Consider the following 26,984-nt stretch of genomic DNA (forward strand, 5'->3'; position numbering starts at 1 on the left):
GAAATTTTCAGTGGTACTGCAAACCATAGAACTCTTTACAACAACATCAGTTTAGGCTTATTAACAATGCCAAGGATGTGGAATCAATAATAACTAACAAACATTTCCGATATACTTCCAACAGAGATGCAATGTGGACCACTATTCGAAGACGAGATAAACGTTTCTAACATAATAATCAACACAGAGTTCAACTGGCTATCAACTCAATGAAAAAGTTAAACATAAAGATAACTCGATATTTCTAAAATATTTTGGTTTGCATGATAGACTTGATGGAATTATAGCGAAATGCTCTTAAGCCAATTTAAAATGATTTGTGATACCAAGACCAGGTATTTTGAAGAATATTTTACTTGCTACGAGAAAATTTTGTTGTTCTGTTCATTTCTTCTATATTGATCATCTTGAACTGACAGTTGAGTAGGATCTTACTAAAGTGTGGTTGATTTCGAGTAGTGTTATAAGAAGGATTTGTTTGTTAGAAATGCAGTGTGGCTGATGGAAGGGCGCCGCTATTAAACCATAAACCGAGAGTTAGCACATTTTACAGAGTTCTTGGGTTCATTGAGATATGTGTAAATTAATAACTGTGATGATGGCTTGGTATGATAAGTATATGGAGACTGATCTGTACATTCAATTACTTTAGTGTATTACTGAATTGCACCTAATAGACCCCTAGTCTTCATATTTATATAGTAACTGACTGATTTAATAAACAATCAAATAAATACATAAAAAAGAAAATCAGATGAATAACACATCCATTTCCTATACTTCTCAGCTGAACTATATACAATTTATAGCAGTTATAATTTTCTTCGAAGAAATTCACTCGTATTAAACAAATCATTTGAAATTTAAGCGAAAATCGATGTATATTGTTGATGCAACATGTTGCCAATTTCTACACCTTAGACCACAACAACAAAGAAGTGCGACATTCCTCCACTAATGTGTCGTGCAGCAATGATTTACAAGCTTTCTGCTTTATTAGCTGCGAATACCAAAGAGCACACACTCATACACACACACATATATGTATATATGTATATAGATCACAGTGCCCATGTATGCAACAAATACATGATTACAACAACACATGCGCACAGAATACAAATGTATTTATTGGATTGCAATGCGAAAAAATATTTCTTGCAGGCATAATTCAGTGACGCGCGAGTGCAATGCTGTTATTTGGTAGCGCTTTCTGCAAGACGCTTCGATTTCCGCTGCCACGACTGTTGCTCAGAGGTAGTCTTCGCAGAAATGGCGTGGCAACATCATACATAAATATTTTTTATGAGTAATTTATTTTTGGGCAAACGGCATGACAAATTGCCAATGATCACTAGGCGTTTCCAATGAGACATGCCGGAAAGTTTAGAGCAAGAATTTGCAGATCTTTTGAGTGTATGAAGAGATGTATGTAAAATAGTATATAAGAAGCTCGTTGATTCTAAGTAAAATGATTCAAAACTGAGTTGGATATATAGACGACAATCAAAGTGCTCTTAAACAATCTTCAAAAAGCAAATCATGAAACCACTTTCTAATGGCGTCTTCTAACAGTACAGCAAAATTGTTCAAAATTTTATTCTGAATTTCAGTTTTTTTTATTGTTATTTATTGATTACATCACGTATCTACCATAAACAGTTACAGTAACATTGAGACCATAGCTGCGTTGGGTTACCATACGCACCGTCGCATAAGTCCAATTGGGACCGCCAGTCAGCAGGGAATTAGTTGGACCTGTGTTATTTTTAAATTGATCTTCCAGCTGAATAGAGCTTATGACGCGACTATTACTTTTATACTAAAAGAAGAAAATGCAAATCAAAGAGATTAGCACAAAAATATATTAATTTTCACAACTCACCGATTCTGGTATGCTGAAGAAAAATGTTTGCGCCACATTCCTTATAGCGGGGTAAAATAAATTGTTCTTGTAAATAACGTTATCAGTGCTATTTGACGTACCCCATATTGAATTCGCCGAATGCACGACAGTGATAACAGCGAAGAGCACAAAAACCGACGAAATTATTTTCATTTTCGATTCTAATTAAATAACTCACTGACCATTGATGGAGTGTGGTTACTATTGGCGCTAAAGAAAGTTTCTTTGCCTTTTATACTTTCAGAACGTGTTGAGATAAGATATGATATATTTTTATCAAATTTCGGGGTATTATATATGTATAATATATTGCATATTAGCAATCGTTACTTATGATTCAGACTACAGTTTTATAGTTGTATTGGCAATCATTTATAATACTTTGATTAATAATGCCACACGATATCTTATCGCGTATAAGGTATAAAAAGAAAGTGTTAAAATTATTAAATATAAATCCAAAGATATTGAATCCAATCATAGTGTATTTCAGAGTATTCCATGGTAATGAAAATTTTTACAATTAACGATTTTAACTCGAAACTGGTTTTACTAAAAAAAATATGGTAGATAGACTTATGGATTTGAACACCACTGAAGGACATCTATGATTTCTGAGATCTACGAAAATATGTTCTTTATCCTATAGTACGGAATATATGAAATTGGAATGAAAATACTATAGACAAGAAACTAAAAAAATCTCTAAAAATTTAAAGATATCTCCTTTTTGTTTTCAGTCAAGTTTGGGCGAGTTATTATTTGTATTTATGAGCCTGTTATAGAGAAAATCTTGATAGATAACATCACAGCAGATATATTATCCATATTTTTGGACAATTTGACCCAAATTCGGGATTAATATTGACAAGGGACCAGTACACTTGCAACTTCCAGGTGTCACCAGAGTTGAATTGTTTCCAAATATCGTATTTGCAATCCCATTTAGAGGATATTCGAGATATGGCTAAGTTCGGGTGTAACCGAACAGTATATACTCTTGCAATTTCTCTATTTAATGTTATTAAGATTACATACAATTCAAGTCGTATATTCGGTCCACTAGAATAACGAGAATCGTTACATTTATTTTATGGGAGCTAAGGCAATTCCTGCAGCGTTTTTAGCCATTTTCGCCACCAAGCTACATTATATGCAAGATTATACGTTCACTTAATTTTGTTAAGATATCTCGCATATTAACCGATATATACGGTATAAAGTCTACCGGAAGTTTGAAAATCCGTATATGATATATGTGGTCAAAACTAGTATACTCTGTGCAATATGTATAAAAAGGGAACTACACTCGTAGATGAATTCTTACAGGAGGGTCATAATTAAAATATTAACAAAATTTTAATTCGTTTGTCCGAAACATCCAAATAGTCTGAGGTACATTCATCGCTTATTTCCTAGGAACTAAATCATACGAATATTGGTCGAACAATGCAATAATATATGAAAATGCCAATGCCTCATTGATCTCTAGACATAATGAGTTGGATATTTAGGACGATCGTTCCTAGTGATACACACAAACAATTTTAAAGAGAAGAACAGATATCCATGCCTCAATGATATCAAAGAGTAATCTAATATGGAGGGCTATATCTGTATATGAAACTAGCACCAGCATTTGAGTAAATTTAATGCTTTTTATAATGTCGCTGCTTTTCAAATTCATAATTTTGATACTTTATTGATATAGGATCCTGTTTTTTTAAGTTGTGGAAAAGCCAAACAATTTACAATAACAATTTAAATTCTCAGAAAAATATTTAACAAATAAAATTGTATAAAATGGACTCACCTTCAACAGCTATGACATTTTTCCGCATCATTGAGTCATTATTCGACAAGTTCAATGTAGAAAATGCAAACAAAAAAGCTGAAAGAGAAAGAAAGAATAAATGAAAAAGTTGAACATTGAATGAAGAATCAAGAACATATTACGGAAATAACTGATTGGCATATAACAAAAAATCAGAATAAATAAGGGCTAAAAATAGGTATTACACCGAAACAGATTGACGGCCAACAATTAGAGTAATTAAATGAAAATGAACAAATTTTCGAAAGTGATTAATACTCAAATTAATGAATGAAGAATTCAGAAATAATACAATTTTTTTTTTTTAATTTTTAAACAATAAAGAATGAAAAAGTAAGGGTTGGCGCGCAAAAGATGCCGAAGGTCTATGGGGGGCTGTGACAAGTGCTTGATTGGGCAATCAAACACGCTAATTAATCTCATCAATGCATATAAATTGATTGTGTTTCGAATGAAATATCAACAAAATACTAACAATATTGTGAGTAGAATGATTACAAAAACAACGGCAAATATAATAAACTAAAATATAATCAAATCGCAAAACAATGCGCACACCTAAAATTTACTGCTGTCGCATTTGCATTTGTATATTATAGAAGGTTTGCAACATGTTGCAGCAACATGTTTATAAGTATGTGTGTGATTTTGTATTGCCTGCAGCTGCCTTTAATTAAAAGTTTTATTTTTTTTTTAATTAAAATTGCTTAAAAATACAACAACAACAAACTAGTAAACAGGCCAAGTAAATAGCTTCACAACAAATCAGCAAAATGTTCACCTTTTCTGATTTGAATGTGTGGCACATGCTTTCCTGATGCTGATAAATTTGTTGTTTTTGTTGCTCAAGTGCTGATGTGCTGATGTGTCGCTGAATTCTCACCGTAATTAGGAAAATTTGGAAACAAATACGACAAAATTACATTTGAGTACCAGACGGTGTACAACATGTATACAAAAACACACACAGAGATACAGCTACAATACAATATATACACACACACCTATGTATATACATATATTTCTCTCGCATTATATCTCAAAATCTATGTATTTTAAATATATCTACAAATGTTTGTCTGTTTGTATAGATTTGCATGTTTTCATGTCACTGCTCTGATCGGTTCCGCCGCCCAGTCGCAACGAGTTCAATTCAAAGCCAATCCAATTCAATTCAATTCGAGCTGATCAAATGCGATGTGATGCGAGCTGGCTGCCCTCAGATTGTAGTTGTTATTGTTGTTGCTTTTGTTGTTAGCCGCTTGTTGCAGCTATTTTAGCCATAGCCAAGTGTTGTTGTTGAATGTTGCCAGCAATTATGTATACAAACACATACATATATAAGATTTGGACTGCGCTCCAACATACATATTTAATCTACATATACAGTTAAAGCAAAATTGTTGTTGTTTTTGCTTGCTGCTCATCGCCAACATTGTGTCTACATAAAAGTACACACACATACACTCATATACTCATGATTGTGTTGCAGCACTTATTGCCACTTGGTGGCACACTCACCATCCCATATGTAGGGCGTTCGTTTGCGTTGTTGTCTTTTTGTTGCCATCGCTTTTGTCATCGTCGTTTAGTTTGTTTTATTCAGCGACGGCGCGCATTCGCCAATAAAAGTGCCTTTAATTCGATCTGATCGAAAGGTAATTTTTTAATTGATGCAAATCACAACTCTTGAGTGATTATCGTGAATCGGAAGCGTGAACACATCGATCGTTTGGCCGTTCGCAGCGTAACGGGTATTACTATTTATCTATATAGTATAGAGATTTCTATAATCCCTTCAGTGTCGCAAGTGGCGTAATTTTTTTGCTTTCCTTGTGAGTTTGCTGCATTTAAGCAAAAAATAAAAATAAAACGAAAATAAATCAAGTGTTTTTTTGACAGGATTAAGTAATCATTTCGTGCGTGCCGTTACTTAATCTGTTTTATATGTGTATGGATTTGATTATTTAATCGGATATAATAGTGCACATTATCTTTAAAATAAATTGCAACTGTGTTCAACCGATTTCTACGTTTTCTTCGTTGCAGTTTACTCTTAAGGATAATCAACTCACATCAGCTGCTGTATTTTGGGATTAATTTATTGTTGCAAGAAATTTTTTGGAATAATTAGTGAAAATGGTAAGTCTAAAATGGTTGTGCGTAATTATGTAGTCCGCCACTATATACAATTTAACCTTTAGCAGAAGTGTTGTCAAAAGAAATTCATTATTTTTGCATTAAATTGAAGGTTTCATTAACCATAATTATAGTGATCCGATTTAAGACAAATATTCATCGTTTTGTTCGATTAGATATCGCCATCTTGAAGGAAATTTCATAATACCACTCACACAGAAAACCCATTCACTATTGACGATTTTCACAAGTTTCTCTTGATGCAAATTTTTCACCAGCCTACTCATTTGCCATAGATAGGAATAGGTAGTGAGTACTTGGTGCCATGTCCGGTCTATAAGGTGAATGCATAAATACCTCCCAAATGAGTTACCGGAGCTTCTGGCAAGACGCTTTCGACGTATGTGGCTTGATGTTGTCCAGTTGAAACTCCATTTTTCTTATATTGATCAAAGACGTCCGCTTCTGACCGCGACTGCTACGGTGGAACGGTCCAACTGCTGACAGTAGAAGTCTGTGGCAAGAGGTTGGCTTATAGTAGATAACTCTCTGTCAATCTCGTCAAACACATAGCAAAACTTTCCAGATCCTTTATCTTGACTTGGTCACCGTTTCATCGACTCATGACGATCGATTGCGAACATATTCGGTTAACGTTGTCGTTAGGAAATCACTTTTCAACTCCAGTAACCACCCGGTTCAGAAATGGATGGAGTTTGCTTAATTGAGCAGTGATTCGTGGATGGAAATTCGGTCCGTGAGTTTCTTTTGTGTATTGACTCTAGTGGTATCCATAAATCGAGCTACTTTTTGTATTCAGCCTTACTTAAAGGTTTCCAAACAGTTTTTTGGACAATGTTTAGCTTCAGGGAAATTATTCCAAGATTTACATGATGATCGGATACGACGATTTACTTAACTTGATCGATGTTTCGACAATTAACCTTCAAATTACCGGAACGGAATCGACGAAACCCAATTAACCAACACCTTTGTCGACGAAAAACTGTAAAATATTATTTTTTCTTGCTGGTGGCCATCTTTGACGAGCGCTCAAACAATCGAAGCAACCACAAAACTGTCCGATAGTTTTCGAAATAGTTTGATAGATGTAAATAGTTTAGATTTCACTGGAACTCTACTTCATTGTACCAAATTTTCAGACCATGGCTTCTGAACGAATTTCTCCCCAATGTTATCTCTTGGAATCCTAAATTAGTTATTAATTATCAAATGTCTAATATTTCTCAGTTTGAACTTTCTGCAAACCCCCTGTAAAATAATGTTTATATGTACATATATCCTCCTCCTCATTATATTCATAATTTCGCTATCACAACTTGACTTAATAACCGCATAAAATATGCCTTTTATGAGTATTTTTCTGGCATAAATGTGTTTGTTCTTGCAACAGCAAGCGAGAAGAGGCAAAAATGGCGTTGCAAAAGACCACATTTGTACGCAGGTACCTTGTCGTAAATCTTGAACGCCAATTGGGTCATTTTACTCGCCGTAAGCAGCCGTAAGAGCTTCACACATATAAACACAATTCAATAATAGATAAACATATGGATGTGTTGTTGTTCTTATTGTTGTATTTGGGATTTTGTCTTTTTGATCAAATGTTTGTATGCTTATAGGAATAATAATAAATAAAACACGCGTAATTTAACGAGCTGACAAATTTTGCATGCCACTAATTAACAAATAAACAAAGCGATATGAATAGTATATCAATGTGTACAGAAGTATGTTTATTATTTATTTTCGGCTTTTGTGCTCATATATTGAAAATCCTGTGAAAAAGATTTCAGAAAATTCTTAAATAAAGATATTTACAATCTTGAAAACTAAGGGGTTCCAGCGACATGTCCTTGCCAGAAAAAAATGTCTGAGGAAACTCTTTCATATAACATTTTAACTTACTCTCTTAGCTCTTAACTAATAGGGTAATATTAGGGTCGATAATAGTTCCAGTCCTCATGATAAGGGTCGGTAAGACCGATGGTCTCCCCGATCTTGCCAAAAAACAACTTCCACGTATGGATCAAAAAGTTCCTCAAATATCGCCGAAGATCGGACTTCCGAGGTGTTTCAACTTCATTCCGGTGAAAGCTTGTCAGCAGAGGCGAAGGTGTCTGCAGGTTTGCTACTCGTCTTCTTCCATACAATTTTGATAATTTGTCTCGGAGAAGAATCTTTCTCTAATTCCACTCTGGACCCAAAGAGAAGTAGTTCTAGTTCATCGATTAAGATGGTTTCAGATTTCTTCAGAAATAATAAAAAAGTTCTCTTATGTATTCTGGTAGAATACAACTCTATATTCGTTGCTGTTGTTATTGTAGTCGCTGAAAACCTTCCCCAAATCATTTTGATGAGTGCTATTTGACAATCTAGTCTGACAGGCGGGTAAAAATTTGGCTATTTGTTGTGGGAACAGTCGGAATCTTCTCTTTTCTTACCTATATATTCTTTTTTGCAATATCTACATTAGGACTAACTGAAAGATGTACTCTGTAGCTCACTAACACGAAATATTTTATAAACAATTATATTTGTTATATTTTTATTAACAGTTTTTATTTGTAATGAAAGCAGTATTTTAATATATTATCTTCCTTCTCATTACTTTTCTACAGTCCGAGGCCGAATACGACAAGGAACAACTGCGAAGTAAGTCCTTTTGGAACTACCTCTAAATATATACTAACCAATCCTACCTTTAAAAAATAGTTATGCGCAATGCCTTCAAGGCGTTCGATCATGATGAGCGTGGTCACATTGAATACAATGATGTACAGACCATACTCGAGATACTCGGCCAAAAACTGGATGACAAAGCGATTAAAGCGCTGATCAAGGAGGTCGACAAGTCGAACTCGGGCAAATTGGATTTCTCCCAATTCTGCAAATTGGCAGCACGCTTTGTGGAGGTCGAAGAGGATACGCCCGCACTGGCCAGCGAATTGAAGGAAGCGTTTCGCGTTTACGACAAAGAGGGTAAAGGCTATCTGACGGTGCAAGTACTTCGTGACATTCTGCGTGAATTGGATGATAAACTATCGGCCAGCGATTTAGATATGATTATTGAGGAAATTGATGCGGACGGCTCGGGCACCGTAGATTTTGATGGTGAGCGTATAGTTTTTTTTATAAACACAAATTATCTTTGAACTAATATTGCTTTCCTTGCTCTTGCAGAATTCATGCAAGTGATGACAGGTAAAAATTTCTATGATCTGACATTTAAACGGCAATTTGTGTTCGCTACCGATGCTTGTGTGCCCCGCCACTGTTGGACACCTGCCTGTCGTGCACGCGACTGTCCCTCGCGTCGCTTGCGCTTGCATCGACGCATCGAGTGGCATTTCGAACGTTTGTTCGCACAAATGTGTCGGCCGTTGCATGTCTGGCAGAAAGCGTTCAACCCACTTCCAAGCTCCACCGTTAAATGTACCGCTATACCCGCTACATGTTCAAAAAGCAAACATATAACAGTGCATACTCAAAAAACCCAGGATCACAAGCGAAACACAAAATTTACACAAACAACAAACATTGAAGCAACTGAAATTATGCCACACAACCCCTGTTCGGTTTGTTATCACACAGTATTTCGTCCGCGGTTCCCCAAATGGGTGCCCATCCTGACCTTGTACCGTGAATTAGTGCAGAATCCATTCCATCGTCGCACACGCCTCATGATTACGCATAATTGAAACGCTTGCTTTACTAATTATAACCTCACATTTTCGACTAATTTGTTCTTTTACCTTGCCACTGCCGTTGCCACTGCCAAAAATGTTGTTGGATTGATGTTTGTTAAATAAATTCTTCTCACTTTTTCTAATCTCTTTAGGTTAAGCTACGTTTCTAGTTAATGAAGTACAAAAAGTCATAAGTGTCACCGTTGTGTTGCAGCAATGAAGTAAATTTTCTAATTCTAATTACTTTGACCAAACAAAATTTTTGTTGTTAAACACTCAATTTATTGTTGGATTTGAGTTGGAACTCTTTTTTCCCTAATTTAATAATAATGAAAAATATATAAATGCTAAAGTGAAAAAATAAAGTGTTTTTTTTTGGCGTATGGTTTTGGAATTGAGAGTGTAATAGCACTGGAAAAGTTTAATTTTGTTACTGGAGAGGTCTAAGTAAATTATTGAAAGGCTCTTAGCGTAGCAGAATTAAGTAAAATATTGACAATCCAGCTGGCAACTCAGAAATGATATTGAGTTAAAAATATTTCTAATTTACAGTACTAGAATATCTTCCTAAATGTAGGCAACGATTTTTGTTAAAGGTAAATATGGATTAAAATTAGAGTATCTTCCTAAATGTAGGCAATGTTTTTAATTAGAAGTAAATATGAAGTCAGATTGGTGTATCTTCCTAAGAAACGTTTTTTAGTAGAAGTAAATATGAAGTCAGATTATAGTATCTTGATAAAAGTAGACAACATTTTTGAGTAGAAGTAAATATTAATTAGAATTAGAGTAACTTCCTAAATGTAGACAACGTTTTTGAGGAGAAGTAAGTATAAAGACAGTTGAAAATTCAAATTTAATCTACGAAACTACAATATCCTCCTAAATGTAGGCAACGTTTTTAGTTAGAAGTAAATATGGCGTCAGATTAGAGTATCATCCAAAATGTATGCAACGTTTTTCAGTAAAAGTGAAAATAAATTAAAGTGTTATAGTTTTTGTGTATGAAATTAGGTTATAAATTCACTTATGAGAAACCACATAACGGTTAATTTTAGCTTCAGTTTCTAAATTTTTGCGTGAAATAATTCATGGTGTTCAAAAATTCAATAGAAACAGAACTTCGATTTAAAAACAGCAATCTAAAAAACCACACTAAAGGAGATGCTTTAATTTTGTCCAACACTGTATATTTATTTCTTCAATAATAGACACTCATTTGTTGTTATAAGCGTTTGCATTTGCATATTTTTGAAAATCCAATTAATTTTCTTAACAAAATGTTGGCAAAAATAGTTCAAAGAATGTCATTGAACAACGGCGTTCATTAGTCGTTGGCTATCGTGATTAGCGTGAAAAATTCACCAATCGACATTGCATACAATTGTCATGTACTCGAGTAAATATGCATGTGTTGTGTGTACATTTGCAATTCATTTGCTTGTCTGCAAAGCTTTTATGAAGCATAGCAACTCTATTTGATATTTGCAGCAGCACAGAAAAAAATGTGAATGGTACCAAACTACAATAATAACAACAAAAACGTACAGAAAAAAATTAAATCATAGCTAAATTAATTTGCAGACATATTTGCATGCAAATGTCGTTGTTGTTGTTATTGTTGTTTATATATTTGAAGTGTGTCTGTGCAGCAAATCACGCGCTGAGTAATTAAAAATCAATTTTAAATATATTGGAGCAATATTTTTTTCTTCTTAATGTATTTTGAAAAGTGACTTTCGGCCGATCACCACTTTATTTATATGCAAATAGAGGGTGTTGCATTAAGAGTGGGTTGTTAAAAATTAATTAAATGTTTTAATTTGTTTAATAAAAATAAAATTATATTTTTCTGTGGCAACATGCAACTTGCAACACCAATTGTGACACCCTGTATACACAGTTTGTGCATATTATATAAGCATGTATGTTTGTGTGTTTGTGAGATACCTTTTACATGACTTGCAAATTGCATTCATATCATTTCGCACTCAATTTATACAAATATGCTCTATTATAAATATACATATACAGTATATTTAACAGTTAATTTATTTATAAACCACCATATGCATATACAATATGCCTGTCATATGCAATATAGTTCCTACATGCGTACCCATATCTGCATAATGGTTGGAATTCTCATTTCTAATTGTCATTAAACCACAGTTCAAATGTGCAAATAATCTAACGGCACTGTTTTTGTTTTCTATTCGCTCCAAATAACGTCCTTGAAATGGCTACAACATACCGTTGGAGCATAAAATTTTCATTATTCACAGCTTTTTGGTGCGTTTTGTTCAAATAACGGTGTCTTTTTGCTATTTTTATCACCTCATACATTGTGCTGTTATTTAACTGTAAACTCATTTTGGACTTGGCTTCGCAGGTTGTACACTTTACAGTGCGTAATGAAACACTTGCTCTTTCAGTGTTTTATGTTGTATAATCAAAAGCAACTAACTGCAGCATGTTGTCGCAACATGCTGATTCATTAATGATGTTACAGTTAACTGCATGAGTTCAGCACTTAAGTGTTCTAAATGTGGACACAAACTTAGAGTTGCATTTGTGTCGCCAATTGACGATTATATTCAATAATGTTAACACTTAGAAGGACCCTCGACAGAAAATATGTGATCATCTTCACTCGTCCAACTCCAATCTAACCTCAAGAATCAGAAATTACTAAGGGTGTGTTTAAAGATTAGAAAACTCAGAGTGAAAACAACACAAATTTTCTCAAAAGACCTCTAGGTTTTCATGATTGTTTAAATTGCGGGTGCACTGAATCAAATCTAAGATAACAGAATACGTTACTTTTGTTCAAGACTCGATTAAAATAATATGTTTAACGACTGCCATTTTACGTTTATTATACTCTCGCAACCTGTTGCACAGAGTATTATAGTTTTGTTCACATAACGGTTGTTTGTGTCACCAAGAAATAAAAGAGTTAGATATGGGGTTATATATATATAAATGATCAGTATGACGAGTGGAGTTGAAATCCGGATGTCTGTCCGTCCGTCCGTGCAAGCGATAACTTGAGTAAAAATTAAGATATCTTAATAAACTTGGAACACATGTTCCTTGGGACCATGAGAGGGTTGCTTTCGAAAATGAGCTAAATCGGTCCACTGCCACGCCAACAAAATGGCGAAAACCAAAAACACATAAAGTGTCATAACTACGCTATAAATAAAGTTATAACAGTAAAATTTGGAATAAAGGATCGCACTAGGAAGGGGCATATTTGCATGGCAGATCGAAGCTGCACTCAGATTTTTTTACAAAATGGAAAATGGGCGCGGCGTCGCCCATTTATGGTTCAAAAACCATATCTCAGGAGCTACTCGACCGATTTCTTGGTTTGTAATAGTTTCCTTACCTCCCAATAATATGTTGTGAAAATTGGCCAAATCGCTTCACAACCACGCCTACTTCCTATATACCAGAACTTTGAAGACGATCAGCATTGTTTACTTTACAATATATAAAGTAAGCACTAGTGAAAATATCGGTGCAGAATTTTGCACAAATACTACGTTTATAGTGTGGCAGCCCCATTCTAAAAATCGTCAAAATCGGACCATATGTTTTCAAGGCCCCATATATCGAACATGAGGACCTCGGTGCTTCTAACCTAATATTAGGGTTTCCAACTTTCAATGGACTTTATATAATATATATGACGAATATGTGGGTCAAATTGTGTATTAAAATAAAATAATATAAATAAAGTTAAATAAATAAATCCTTACTTGTTTTTTATAAAATTGGATACTTTAGTAGAAGTTTAAAGGGGTTTTCGTAACTAAAAAAGTATTCTTTTAATAAAACAAAAACGGTTTGGGATAAATTCTTTATTCCTGTGAAAGTACATTCGATGCTATTTTGTATGGAACTCGATTTCTTTTGCTTTCGCTATCCCGATCACGATCTTGCAGAAGACCAGACGTTGAACCCAATATTCGACGGTTTTCAAGTATAAATCGGCCGATACTGCTGCAATTTCATGTTCGATATTCGTACGAAGTTCATTTATCGTCGCTGCCTTGTTTGCATAGACCACACACTTCACATAGCCCTACGTCAAATCGCACGGCCGAGGCGGAGAATTGACTGGGCCATTTTGTGAGATAACATATTCCACATTTGCTGCATCCTAATAATTAAAAAAATACTATTTCCAGGTTAAGAATTTTTAAGCATTAAATCGCAAACCCCTCAAATTTACGAGTTCCATCGCAGTTATTCCATCGGAATTCTGAAAATCACAAACACTTTAAGAGTGAGTAGTTCCAACTAAGGGTTAAGACTGTTCTAATTACATATTAACGATTTTTTTATGCAATGGCAATTTTTGCTCTCAAAATGTTGAAAGTGTTAGTTTTACAGCAAAATTACCCGCAGATTTTATTTATTTCTTAGCTCGTTAAGCTGAGGAGTTTTGTTGGATAATTTAAGTTGTTTTTTCATAATTTATGTCGCCAATGCTACGTTAAACACAATTTTTGTTTAATAGCTCTATATAAACACAAAAAATGACTGCCAACTGTGATAACGGTTCTTTTAGATTGCCTAATCAAAAACTATTTAAACAGAGCTCTTAATTAAGAAATGTCTGAGAAGTGTAGGTAGATGCTACTAAAAGGAGTTGTACTAATGCTATGAACAACTATTTAAAAATCATATTTTAAGAGGAAATTAAAAATTTATAAGTTCTGCAATCTGAACTGAAGAGCATATCAAAGATGATGCAATATATTTTTTTCGAAGTCCTTATAGAAAACTTTATTATTTTTCGAACTTTTCGGCTGGGTATTTGACGAAATAATTTTTTTTTTGTCCTGAAGATTAAACCACAAGTAAAAAAAAATTTACTCTCCGATTTTCGAAGTTAGCTTCCAAAATCGAAATATTTTTATTCGAAGTTCGAATAAAGGACTTTTTAAAAAAATTACTAGTAACTACAGGATATAGCTACTAAAAAATCTGGAATATAGTTATAATTTAATATTTTTCCTGTTAATTAGATAGTATATAAAACCCAACGTTCCCAAAAATATTAACAATCAATCTAAAGAGTATATCGCGCACATCTTAATTATCCGTGAGGTCCTTATATAGTTATTACTACATTTTACCATTATTTCGGTAAAGCAATGCGACCAATTAAGCATTAAACATTTTTGAAAACGTTAGACTTTTCTCACATTAACACAACTGTTTGGCATTTAAGGCATCTAACGGCGACACTTGTTTTCCCCACAGACGCAGACACAGCACAAGACAACGCCACAAAATGTGGTAAGCAATGCAGCACTACTGTCAACCTCTCTGGCTGCTATGGGCGTTGCAAAAGGAGCAAATAATGCATAAATAAATAGTGTAGAAATAATAAGTACGGTCCATATGGGGCGCCCCCCAGAAGACGGCGTTGAATTCAGTATTTGTACGTCAGCCGTAATACACTTGTTAACGCGAAATAGGCATAATTTGTTCCAATTGGTATGCGAGCGATTCTAAAACGTTGTGAAGAATGGAAAAACGAAAAGAAAAATGGCGGAAATGTAATGCAACCAAATGCCGTTATGTGGAATTTTTGGCTGTGAAAAGTATCAAAATTAACTAATTAATAGACGATTTTCGTAAATGGCAAGATATTTCGTGTATTACTGATTTGAATTTGATTTGGGCGCATTAATGTGTTGGATTGCTGTATAAAATCTAAGCGCTTATGGTAGGTTCAATAATGTGATCTGATACAATTTATTGGGGTAATAACGAGTGCCAACGCCCTTCTCATGTTTCTAAATTAAGAAAAATTAAACTTTCTCAACAGTCTATTCAATCTTATATTTATTTCCTCACCGAAATGAGGTTATGGAAACTGTACTGTTCACACACCGTTTCAAATATTTTCTATGAAAAAGATTCCTTAATGTAATATCAAGATTGCAGTCCCATCGGAATTGTACTCAACCTGGAGTTTAAGGTTAAACGGATCGAATAGAGTATATTAAACAAAAATTAGACTCTGCAAGTTATATTTCCAAACCCGTATAAGTTTTTAGGGAAGACAAATACAGTAGTCCCATGTTTCGAAAAAAATATTCAACCTTGTGCATTTGAAAAAAAGTTTTAATGTTTGAAAATTCTGTCCATTTTCCGAGTTATTTCACTCAAGCCTGATATGGACTCTGGACTTCAAAAGTCTAAATTCATACCGAAGGTCAAACCATGCCTCAAACAATTTTGTCAACTATATTGAGAGTTGATTCCTCAATAGCACAGTGTCTATCACGATTACTTCTTCGGTAAAGTATTCGTCCGTTGGGTAACAGTTATTCCACCGTTGTGTAATATCTGTTCAGGTCCAGCGTCTTTTCAATCTAATTTAAGCTGCCACTATTCACCATTTTATACAAAAATCTCTTCATAAATCAATTAAGTTCTCTGGATATTTGTTTTAAATTTTATTCAAATTTGGGTACTTCCTTTCCTTTTTAGCTAAACCTAACTAAATCTTTGGGTAATTCTCTGAAAAGTTGGAATTGATGGTCTATTAGAACTACAGCTGTTTGTTATTAAGCTTGCTGCCGTTACTGGACGTATCTTTGAGGATTTCAAGTACGGTCCTCGGATTGGAAGCATTTCTTCCAGGTTTTTTTTCGGTTAACGATACTGTTTTTATAGAACCTGAGAAAACTTTGCGTAATGGGATATTTTAGTCCTTATTATATTAGATATATTTATCTTTCAGGCTCGGATAGAAACAATCAGCCACAGCAAACTGGATTGGTTTGCTGAACTACCAAATTTTCAAAAATAATAGCATGAGTCTTATTCCAATTGATTTAGGATCTACGCAAGCAACTTATAGCTCAGTGTTAAAAGAAAATAATAAAGAAATGCTTGATATTTACAAATAAATGTTTAAAAGACAGTTATCTTTATAATCACTTTAAAAAAAAGCAATAATATACATTGTAACGAATAAATATGTATTTATGTCTAAATTAAAAGGTCTCATATATATGTATTTCTACTCATTTATCCACTAAGCACTGTCGGATACTTTCAAAAGTGGTGCGCATTAGCCAAATGTGTATTTTTATCACATTCACTCCCAATTCACATACACACGCCCACCAAAAAATGGTCCAAAAGCCCACATATCCACACACTCCTATATTAATGGATGTTAGTATATGTAGTTAGTGAAATCTGGTATTATAGAGCAATATGTTGATTACTAATGCCCATTAATATCGGAAGGCTTAGTAAGACATTTGCCTCGAACTATATACAAACAAACATACACGAACAAATGTTTAAAAGTAAAGTCACACAAACAGCAATACTAAAGCTTCAATACAGAAATATAACAGAAAAAATGTGCAAACTCTTTCATAGACGTCAGCAACTGGCAGCATATAAATCGTGGTAGTGGAACACCCAAATTTGTAACAATCACGATTTTATGCAAAATTCTATACGAACCAAAAAATAAATCGAAGCAAAAATACTAAAACAAAAAACAGTTATGCAAAGCAGTAATAAATTAAAAGAATGCCACAGGACCGTAAAGATTGTTGACCAGATTCTATTTGCTGTGTGAATTGTGCGCTGAGCTTGAGCTTTTCGCGCATTTGTGGCCTGTAATTGTTTCATTTGGCGAGTATTTAACGCAAATTTGCGCAAATGCTGCTATCAATGCGCAACGATCCGCTGCAGCAGGGCGCAACGAATGAGTAAGCCACCAAAAATTATGCTTCATTTTCTTCGAACTTTGGTTAATTTTAAGCTTTTAGTGCAAAATGTCGCATGCAAGTGCTTGTGGTGTAGGCGCCTGTTGCAAGAAGCGCATGCAAAACTACTTAGCCAATATTTTTTTTTAGCATTACATGCAGTTTATTGCAATTGTAACGTACCGTGCCACACGCCCACTAGCACTGATCTCCCCTCAGTTTTTAGTCACTTTTTATTGCCAAATTTTTATTGCTATTGATATTCATGCTTTAATGCGCTTCGTTTATGGCTCGCAGACCATTTACTAATGAACTCGTTGCCCGAAATTCGCTGACTAGCTATAACTGATTTGTTTGGGCTTACACCCTCGCATGGTCAACCGCAGCTAAATTTGAATGCGCCGCACCATGCTTTTGTCAGCAGATGCCCGCGGCCAGCACGAGTTGCCTGTCCGCCATTCGCTCGCTGCTGAAAACTTTGCGCGCACCGTGTAAACTTGTCCGTTGCAAATTTTAACCAAACTCCTCCATTTTTAGACGTATTACTTTGTGGTGCGCTTATTCACTGCTGACTCGCTGAGGTCAGAAGCTTGCAAAATCATGGTGATGGGCGCTGATTGGTTTTTTCGGGCACGCAAAAATCTCTTGGAGGTCACTCAGTCGGAGCGTTTAAGTTGTTTCGTCTTAATTCACTTAGTAAAATTCTCTTCTTCTTATTTTTTATATTTTACTAACCAGAAATTTTTTTTATTTTTTTTTATGAGGCGAACTAGTGGGTTAATTTGAATATACTTGAGGGCAAATGTTGTCAACATTAATTCTGTGAAATAACTTTATTTCCCAGAATGTCTAATTAACATTATTATTAAGTAAGATTTTGGGAATTCTAAGCATCCATAAAGCAGCTGCAGTAGCTGGAAAAGAGATTCACAAGCCAATCTTCGTGACAATTGATTCATCATTAATTTGTATGAACTCAGTGGGCTTTACATGAGGCACAGAATGTCACATGACAACGACATGACGACAAATGTCACATGATTGCAAAACATCAAGATGGTAACCCTAAAGGCTATTGTCAGTCATTTTCCATAAATTATAAAGTCAATCAATTATAACAGTTGAGAATATAATAGAATCGCCTACTGAAAAATATTAGGCTGCTCAGTTCATGGAATTGATTTTCAAACCATAAGCTTATTAGAACCTTTATCGAACAAGCGAACCCTTTAATACAGTTTAATTCAGTTAGACTGTCAACATAACCATCGGTCTTCCATTGACAACAACTCGGCAGAATGATATACCAGACACGGTGTTCTTATTATTTTGAAAGCTTCTGGTATACGTTTATAATGGCATACGAATTTTCAATTATATAATTAATAAAAGAATATACATAATTAATTTTGTAAAAAAATGTAATTCTTGTTTCTTCATTAATTCATTAATTCATTTATTTTATTTTATTTTTTTTTTATATTTTTTCCTAACAATTACATCGTGATTTTGTTCTCTTAATTGATGCCAAATCTGTGTCTCAGATAAGAAAATCATAACATGCGTATACTGAAATTAGACACCATGTAGAATTGCAGCTTGATCAGATAAGCGCAAACTAACATATTAAATCAAATCAATGCATTTAAAAGTATGACCTTCACGATTAATTGATTCAAAACTGAAACTAGTAAACGCGAGCTTATTACATAGCCATATATACAGTCTTTGATTGGTCTAATATTGAAGGGGGCGAATAGAACAATCAAATATATTCAATATGGTGTGGCATAATGAGATAGAGATAGAATCAAACGGTTATACCACTTCAATGGGGTTTCTTGTAATGTATTCAATTAAATAACAATGTTCCCGTTTTTTGACAACAGAGTAGCAAATCGAACAAAAAATTCGTATAAACCACATAAATTGGTATAATCCTTTTAAGGGTAACATATTGACCTAAATATATTCTTTTTTGACAAAAGAGCACCAAATCGAAATAAAACTGGTATAAATCACTTTAACTGGCATAATTGAAGTATTCGCATAGTGTCTTGTAACTAAATCAACTGAATCACAAAATTGGTTGTTAAATATCTCCCATCCGCCTTATTATATTATATTACAGAGCTCGTATCTGGCAATACTATACATTTTTGAAAGGTCTTGACATAACCTACAAAACGACGCTATGTATGATTAGTTTGGATATTGGGATCAATAGTTATAGACGTGTAAATATGCAGTTCACTAACCACGACAATCGCGCTATTTAAAGTTTTCTTCGCTTAAAGCAAATCCGCTAAAGAAACGTTCCATGAGGTTAATGGTGTCGTGGGTGATGGAACTGCGGAGGAATGGTTTCGACGATTCAGAGCGGGTGAAAACGATACCATGGATAAGCCAACCGGCCTGTGACGACGAATACCGATCAAATCATGGAAAATGTCGAGTTAGACCGGCATGTGGCATCTCGTGACATCGCCCAGAAGATGTTAGTTAGTCACCAAACCATTTTAAACCATCTGTCGAAGGCTGGATACACAAAAAAGCTTGATATTTGGGTGCCGATGCAAAAAAATCCTTCTGGACCGGATTAACGTGCTATAACGAAACGCACTCGACACATTTTTCAAGCGGATGGTGACTGGCGAGGAAAAAGTAATCATATACGACATTATCGATCGAAAACGGTCGTGGTCGAAGGCCGGTGAATCATCCCAAACAGTGGACAAGCCGAGATTGACGGCCAGGAAGGTTTGGTGGGATTGAAAGGGAATCATCCCATATGGTCAGACGCTTAATTATATCATCTACTGCGAACAACTGGACTTCTTGAAGCAGGCGATCGACCAGAAGCGTCCAGAATTGGCCAACAGGAAGGGTGTAGTGTTCCACCAGGACAACGCCGGATCACACACTTCGTTGATGGCTCGTCAGAAGCTACGGGAGCTCGAATGGGAGGATTTATCGCTTTCACCATATAGCCCGGACATAGCGCCAAGTGATTACCACCTGTTCCTGTCCGTGGCGAACGTCCTTGGTGGTGTAAACTTGAACTCAAAAGAGGCTTGTAAAGAGTGGCTATCCGAGTTCTTCGCAAATAAGGAGGGGTTGTTCTACGAGGGGGTATTATGAATAGAAGACGAAATTTTAAAAGCACAATTGGAGGATCTTTAAAGGATTTTTGAGACATTTGTTATAACTAATTGATCATTGACTGCAAAAAATCGTAAGATTCAATAGTAAACAAAAAATATCTATATATTTTACTTCAAACAAGAAAATATATATCTATATATATAGCATTTACATATAAAAATTAAAGATATATTTAATCTAACGGTAAATAAAAAGTATGTATTGATTTCTTTTAGTTTTATTAATAATAAAAAATTTCCAAATTTAAAGTGACACTAATGCATAATCTCCTTTATACAAAATGTTAATAATCAAATTTGAATGTCACTGCTTTAATATTGTTCCGTCTTCGTTTTGTATGTCTTAATTATATGTGACATGTTATTAAATGGTGATTAATCACCGCAAGAATTAGTGTCGCCTTAAATGGCAGCAATTCATTTATAGACATTGTTATTGAGACATCAATGTGGCATCTCATTTATTATGAAATATTGGGTCGAGTGTTACAAAAATGCAATATTTATATAATAAACATATGCAAAGATGACAAAAATTTTAACAAAACAATTTCACAGTTATATACATTATTTTAATAATGCAAAAGTTGTGTTTCTTAAGAGATTATGAGTTTCTTAATTGCAATTCGGTGACATTCTGTAGAAGTGTAAGGGGGTTTATGGAAAGAATTCTATAATTCTGAATTCAATTCCTCAATTAGTTACGAGCAATAGATCATTCTAATGCAAATCAGACATTAAGTGTGATGGGAATGATTTTTTTTTTGTAGCAAATGAAGAGGAAATTTAAAGAAATTAAATATATCATAAGAGAAATCTATATATATATAAATTAAACCCCTTTTCCGTTGTCACGACATAGCATGAAAACGGCTGGACCGATTTCACTTATTATTTTTTGTGTGTATTCCAGGGGGATTGAGACTGGTTCTTACGGAGAGAAAAATTTAAAAAAATTGCCTGAAAAAGTCTAAAATTCACATTTTTCTAATCCCCCAAACAAACAATTTGTATTCTATAGATATAAAAACGAATTGCTATTCGTTAGTCTCGCAAAAAGTCGAGAACTGCCACACCGATCTTGCTAATTTTAGTTTTGAAATATTGGAGCATAGTCAAGAAAGGTTTAGAAAGTAAGTAAATATAGAAAAATTTCGCGGAAGATTGCAATAACAGAACAAAATTAAAAAAAAAGAGAAAACAAAAAATAATAATATTTTGAAGGTTATCATTGTTGCTTTGTTAAAATATTTTTGTCATTGTTCAATTGTATAAGGTTGTGATGATAGCCCAAAACAATTTTTAACAAGTAAGGAAATGCTAAGTTTGGGTGCAACCGAACATTTTATACTCTCGGAATTTATTGATGTAATTTTATTAAGATATAACACAAATTACTGACCCATATATTCATAAGGAAGAATAGAATAACGAAAATCATCATATATTGTAAATGAGGACAGTGGTAATTCCTGAACCGATTTCACTCATTTTCACCATCAAAGCATAATGGGAATAGGGGCATCTTGGCAACGTGTTAGTAGGCACACAAACTGTATATTCGGCATTGAAATTACTCCAAAATTGCAAATCAACGAAACACCAGTTTGCAAAATCGCCAAAAATAGCGCTATTGCGAAGATTCTCCAGATATGCATGTTTATAATTTGGGAAGTACGGCGCATAAAAAATCGCTTATTTATACCTCGATGGACTAATAACATTTCAAACAGATTTCTGTCTCTTATGTCTCTTTCCGGACATAAAACAATTGGCTGAGTGAACGACCAATATTGGTCGCAAAAAACAAAGATGTCGTCGATGTCAATGCGACAATTTAGAGTTTCGTTACAGTAGAGCTGACACAGATACAAATTAGGATGGCGTAGCCAACTATCCCAAAGGATTTTTATAATCATTGGAATTGCCTGGATTATCACCACTTAATTTTACATTTAAAAGTAGCATCAGTTGTCATCATGCTGTATAACATAAATCAACCTCGACTTTGTAATGAACTTCATCGTCATCGAAGCCAATATTGATTGTATATCTTAGCCACAAAACGTGTGGCCGGATCTGCTAGTATGTAATAATTCTCCTCAAAAAATATACATACGTAGGTTCATATGTATTTAAAAAAGTTATCAGGGAGTTTCATTGCTAACTAAGAACCTTAAGGTATGATTTTCCACGACCACATCAACATCGAACCAGCCACGGTGAATATACATTTTCAGATTATGTTCTCACTCTTTGACTTTGGGGTGATTCCAGCAAGATGCTGAAAAAACTCAAACGGAAAATGTGCTCCAGAATAAGTTGGAAAGAGAGAGCATAATGAAGAAATATGTAAAAACCAGGAGTCTAATTATACTTCGTACAAAAAAGAGAGATCTTGATATAAAAAAGTCTTATAGCAAAAGAAAAGGGTTCCTATTTACAAAATTTTTCTTTCATAAACCGCATAAACGATTACCTCGCAATTTCACAATATTTCCACAGCCATTTTTATCTTCCCCAACTTGAAGGTTTCTCACCCACAGCTGCTGCAAAACCGTTACGTACAATGCCAAGTTGAAAGTTGTAGTTTTTCTTGCCGCCAAAATAAGGTAAATCAAAAACGCTTGCAACAACTTTATTTATGTATATGCCGGCAATTGCCGAAAATTATATGTTGCAAATGAGTGGGTAAGTAAACATTAAGCCGTGCCGCAAATTGTGGCACATAAGCGACTTTGTTTGGAGCAGTGCATGTGCAGACATACAGACTAACATATAAATAAATAAACGATATATATTAACTATTTTTGAAAAAAGCAACAACAACAAAAACAAAAGCGCGAAACGTAATCACCCATAAATCAAAAAGAACACTACAAATGGCAAATGCAATACCGTTGGTGCAGCTGTGCAACAAATAGCAACAGCAACCGATGCAACTAAGGTAAAAACAACCAACTGCTGCAACATGTTGCAACTATACAATTAGTTCACGTTTGTTTTCATTCCATTTTTCATTGATAAATGTACATTATATTGCTGGCTTGCCTTTTGTTGTCGACTTTATTGTTGTTATTACTAAATATAGACACGTCAAGTGAAGTATATACAATGAATATCTACGGAGTTGCCACCAACATGTCCTTCACTCTGCTTCCTCGCTGTTAATGTATCTTGCATTTTGTTCTACTTTTTGTTCTCACATTTTGTTTCATTTTTTTGTTTTTGTTTTTTACTTCTATTTTTGCTTATTTATACATAACTCTTGTTTAATTTCTTAATTTGCGCGCTCCACCGTTTGACGTAATGAATAGTTTTCTGCTATTCTGGTTGAAGTGTTGCTGAGTTGTTGCGCTATTTTTCAACAGTTTTGTTGTTGTACCCGTAGCTGTTGATTACTTTGTAACGGCTGTCACACTGTTGGCTTCCACATTGCTTATTAAGTTATGTCGGCGCATACTCGATTTAAGGCGACAAATGTCGGTATGTAAAAAAGTGGTCTTATACCTATATTATTTCGAAACTGTTAGCCATTAATTAATGGTATTGATACTCGATGTCGAAATTCGAATATAGAATTAATTATTTGTGAGATGAATTTAATTTATACAAAACAAATTTGGAAGCCAAAATCAGGCAGAGCTAACGTAATGAAGTTCCCAGTGCTTTTAAAACTATATCAATAGTTATTTCAAGTAATCACAACAAAAAAGTTTAATTTTTATACCCTGAACAGACAGGGTATATTAAGTTTGTCACGATGTTTGTAACACCCAGAAGGAAGATCCTAGGGAAGACCCTATAAAGTATATATATAATTGATCAGTATGTTGAGCTGAGTCGATTTAGCCATGTCCGTCTCTCTGTCCGTCTGTATATATACGAACTAGTCGTTCGGTTTTTAAGATATCAGTTTTTAAGATTTTGCAGATGTATTTTCTCTTCAAGAAGCTGCTCATTTGTCGGAACTGCCGATATCGGACCACTATATCATATAGCTGCCATACAAACTGAACGATAGGAATTGTATGGAAAACGTCCGAATTTTACTACATATCTTCACGAAATTTGGTGTGAGTTATTGTTCATAGAAATAATTTAATCTCCGAAAAAATTGTTCAGATCGGTTCACTATAGCATATAGCTGCCATACAAACCGAATGATCGGAATCAATGGCTTGTATGGAAGATTTAATAGAGAATTATTTAAATGTGGTTATTGTAAGTTGGCAACACTATTTAATAATCGCATTAATTCTCATATTATATATCCATATTTTATTGTATTCAAAATTTAGCATTTGGATTGGGTATTTTTCATATATAATATGTAGTTTCTAAAACCTTTTCAACTTAATCAATACAATTTCTTTAGTTTGTGAGATAATAAGACTGACATAAAAGGGTTTCAAAATTTGAAAAAAAATTGTGTCTTCTTAATATTATATGGATCAAAAAGATCAAATCAATCTGAGTACAATTCTAAGAGATATACCCTAATATCAAATCAATCTGAGTAAACTGCTAAGAGATATACCCTTTGGAAGTTGCGCCCATCAAGCCACGCCAGTACGAATGTAAAACTTTAAACGCATTGATTTCAAAACTCACTTTTTCAAATCGGGGAACACGATATCTTAAAAGGTTATGAAGCGATTTTGATAAAATTTTGCACACATCTTTGAAATCTTTCGAAGACTTTTTTATATCTTTATTATAACTATTTTTTCGAGCCAATATATGGCGAAAATTTAAAAAGTATGTTTTTTGGTTCAAATTCTGTCAAAAATTCAAATTTCAACATTTTCTTTTTCCTTCGTACGTTAACTAAATTCATCCATGTACTATCGAAATGTTTTTGTTTTATTTTTTTTTCAACACGTCATGGAAGATGAGGTGCCAACGGCTGAATTTTTCAATAAAAACTTCACAAAACACTGTTTAAATATAAAGGGTGATTTTTTAAGAGCTTGATAACTTTTTAAAAAAAAAAAACGCATAAAATTTCATTTGGTTCATGACATTTACTTTTTGAAGATAATTTCATTTAAATGTTGACCGCGGCTGCGTCTTAGGTGGTCCATTCGGAAAGTCCAATTTTGGGCAACTTTTTCGAGCATTTCGGCCGGAATAGCCCGAATTTCTTCGGAAATGTTGTCTTCCAAAGCTGGAATAGTTGCTGGCTTATTTCTGTAGACTTTAGACTTGACGTAGCCCCACAAAAAATAGTCTAAAGGCGTTAAATCGCATGATCTTGGTGGCCAACTTACGGGTCCATTTCTTGAGATGAATTGTTCTCCGAAGTTTTCCCTCAAAATGGCCATAGAATCGCGAGCTGTGTGGCATGTAGCGCCATCTTGTTGAAACCACATGTCAACCAAGTTCAGTTCTTCCATTTTTGGCAACAAAAAGTTTGTTAGCATCGAACGATAGCGATCGCCATTCACCGTAACGTTGCGTCCAACAGCATCTTTGAAAAAATACGGTCCAATGATTCCACCAGCGTACAAACCACACCAAACAGTGCATTTTTCGGGATGCATGGGCAGTTCTTGAACGGCTTCTGGTTGCTCTTCACCCCAAATGCGGCAATTTTGCTTATTTACGTAGCCATTCAACCAGAAATGAGCCTCATCGCTGAACAAAATTTGTCGATAAAAACATTTCGAACCGAACACTGATTTTGGTAATAAAATTCAATGATTTGCAAGCGTTGCTCGTTAGTAAGTCTATTCATGATGAAATGTCAAAGCATACTGAGCATCTTTCTCTTTGACACCATGTCTGAAATCCCACGTGATCTGTCAAATACTAATGCATGAAAATCCTAACCTCAAAAAAATCACCCGTTAGTATGTCAATGATACCCTGAATTGTTTAAATAATATATATGATTGTGTATATTTAAAAAATTATGTAAAAAGACTTTTTTTAGCCTCTGAAACCTACCCTTAAATCAAATGAGGGTGTTGAGTCTATGCCTCTAGTAAACCCCATAATTATCGAATTCTCAGCACTGGGTTGAAACGTGGAATTATGAATAGGTCACCGAATGTATTTAATAATATATAATATAGATTTCAAAACCGAAAAATATGTCAATGAGTATCGAAAATTAAGCTGAATCTCTTCACTTTTTTACCTATTTATAGTATACATCCCGAAGTCCCAAATGCTCTTTAAAGGATATAGAAAGACATAGAACTCGTGAATGCTATGAAAACGTTATTCATTTGAATATTTTGAATATGTGGAGAAACCATCCTTGAGATTCCCAATATAAGTCTTCAACAAAGCCTTAAAGTATATAATATAAGTATGATTGTTGACGCTCCAAATGTAAAATTGATCTACTTACGAGGTGTGTTCAGAAAATACCGTGAATTTCCAAGCGTCAAAATTTTGTATTTATTTTTTATTATATCCATGGCCTTGAAAATGAAAATATCACTGGAAGCGCCAAAGGCTGTT

General features: G+C 34.2%; 3 protein-coding genes across 5 annotated transcripts in view; 1 reads left to right on the forward strand and 2 right to left on the reverse strand.

Annotated features, from left to right (window-relative positions):
• LOC128922610 (uncharacterized) overlaps positions 1 to 3,795 on the reverse strand; it is a 367,146-nt gene extending 363,351 nt beyond the window's left edge. Inside the window, exon 1 of the transcript XR_008471798.1 lies at positions 3,720 to 3,795. The gene's annotated coding sequence lies outside the window, so the exon portion shown is untranslated. The remainder of the gene's footprint in view (positions 1 to 3,719) is intronic.
• LOC105209325 (uncharacterized) lies at positions 1,596 to 2,131 on the reverse strand. Its single transcript, XM_011179682.3, has 2 exons — positions 1,886 to 2,131; positions 1,596 to 1,822 (listed from the first exon to the last, which is right to left on the reverse strand). Exons 1-2 carry the CDS (start codon positions 2,057 to 2,059, stop codon positions 1,637 to 1,639), a joined length of 360 nt encoding a protein of 119 aa, XP_011177984.1. The 5' UTR covers positions 2,060 to 2,131; the 3' UTR covers positions 1,596 to 1,636.
• Positions 3,796 to 5,332: 1,537 nt separating the features above from the next.
• LOC105209326 (troponin C, isoallergen Bla g 6.0101) lies at positions 5,333 to 9,951 on the forward strand. Of its 3 annotated transcripts, none has more exons than XM_011179685.3 (6): positions 5,333 to 5,398; positions 5,790 to 5,882; positions 8,519 to 8,552; positions 8,613 to 9,011; positions 9,081 to 9,101; positions 9,739 to 9,951. In XM_011179685.3, the coding sequence occupies exons 2-6, from the start codon at positions 5,880 to 5,882 to the stop codon at positions 9,741 to 9,743; spliced, it is 462 nt and encodes a 153-aa protein (XP_011177987.1). In that variant the 5' UTR covers positions 5,333 to 5,398; positions 5,790 to 5,879; the 3' UTR covers positions 9,744 to 9,951. The 3 variants fall into 3 exon arrangements, with proteins under 3 accessions (XP_011177987.1, XP_011177985.1, XP_011177986.1); XM_011179683.3 differs by having other exon boundaries at positions 5,353 to 5,494; XM_011179684.3 differs by lacking the exon at positions 5,333 to 5,398 and adding an exon at positions 5,430 to 5,575.
• Positions 9,952 to 26,984: the final 17,033 nt, after the last annotated feature.

This window comes from Zeugodacus cucurbitae, chromosome 6, assembly GCF_028554725.1.
Source record: "Zeugodacus cucurbitae isolate PBARC_wt_2022May chromosome 6, idZeuCucr1.2, whole genome shotgun sequence".
Lineage (NCBI taxonomy): Eukaryota > Metazoa > Arthropoda > Insecta > Diptera > Tephritidae > Zeugodacus > Zeugodacus cucurbitae.

Coding starts and splice junctions, on each gene's coding strand:
- LOC105209325 (XM_011179682.3), bottom strand. CDS start 2,059: ATGAAAATAATTTCGTCGGTTTTTGTGCTCTTCGCTGTTATCACTGTC. Junction 1,823..1,885: donor TCTTCAGCATACCAGAATCG/GTGAGTTGTGAA, acceptor TTCTTCTTTTAG/TATAAAAGTAATAGTCGCGT.
- LOC105209326 (XM_011179685.3), top strand. Junction 8,553..8,612: donor CGACAAGGAACAACTGCGAA/GTAAGTCCTTTT, acceptor TTTAAAAAATAG/TTATGCGCAATGCCTTCAAG. Junction 9,012..9,080: donor GGGCACCGTAGATTTTGATG/GTGAGCGTATAG, acceptor TTGCTCTTGCAG/AATTCATGCAAGTGATGACA.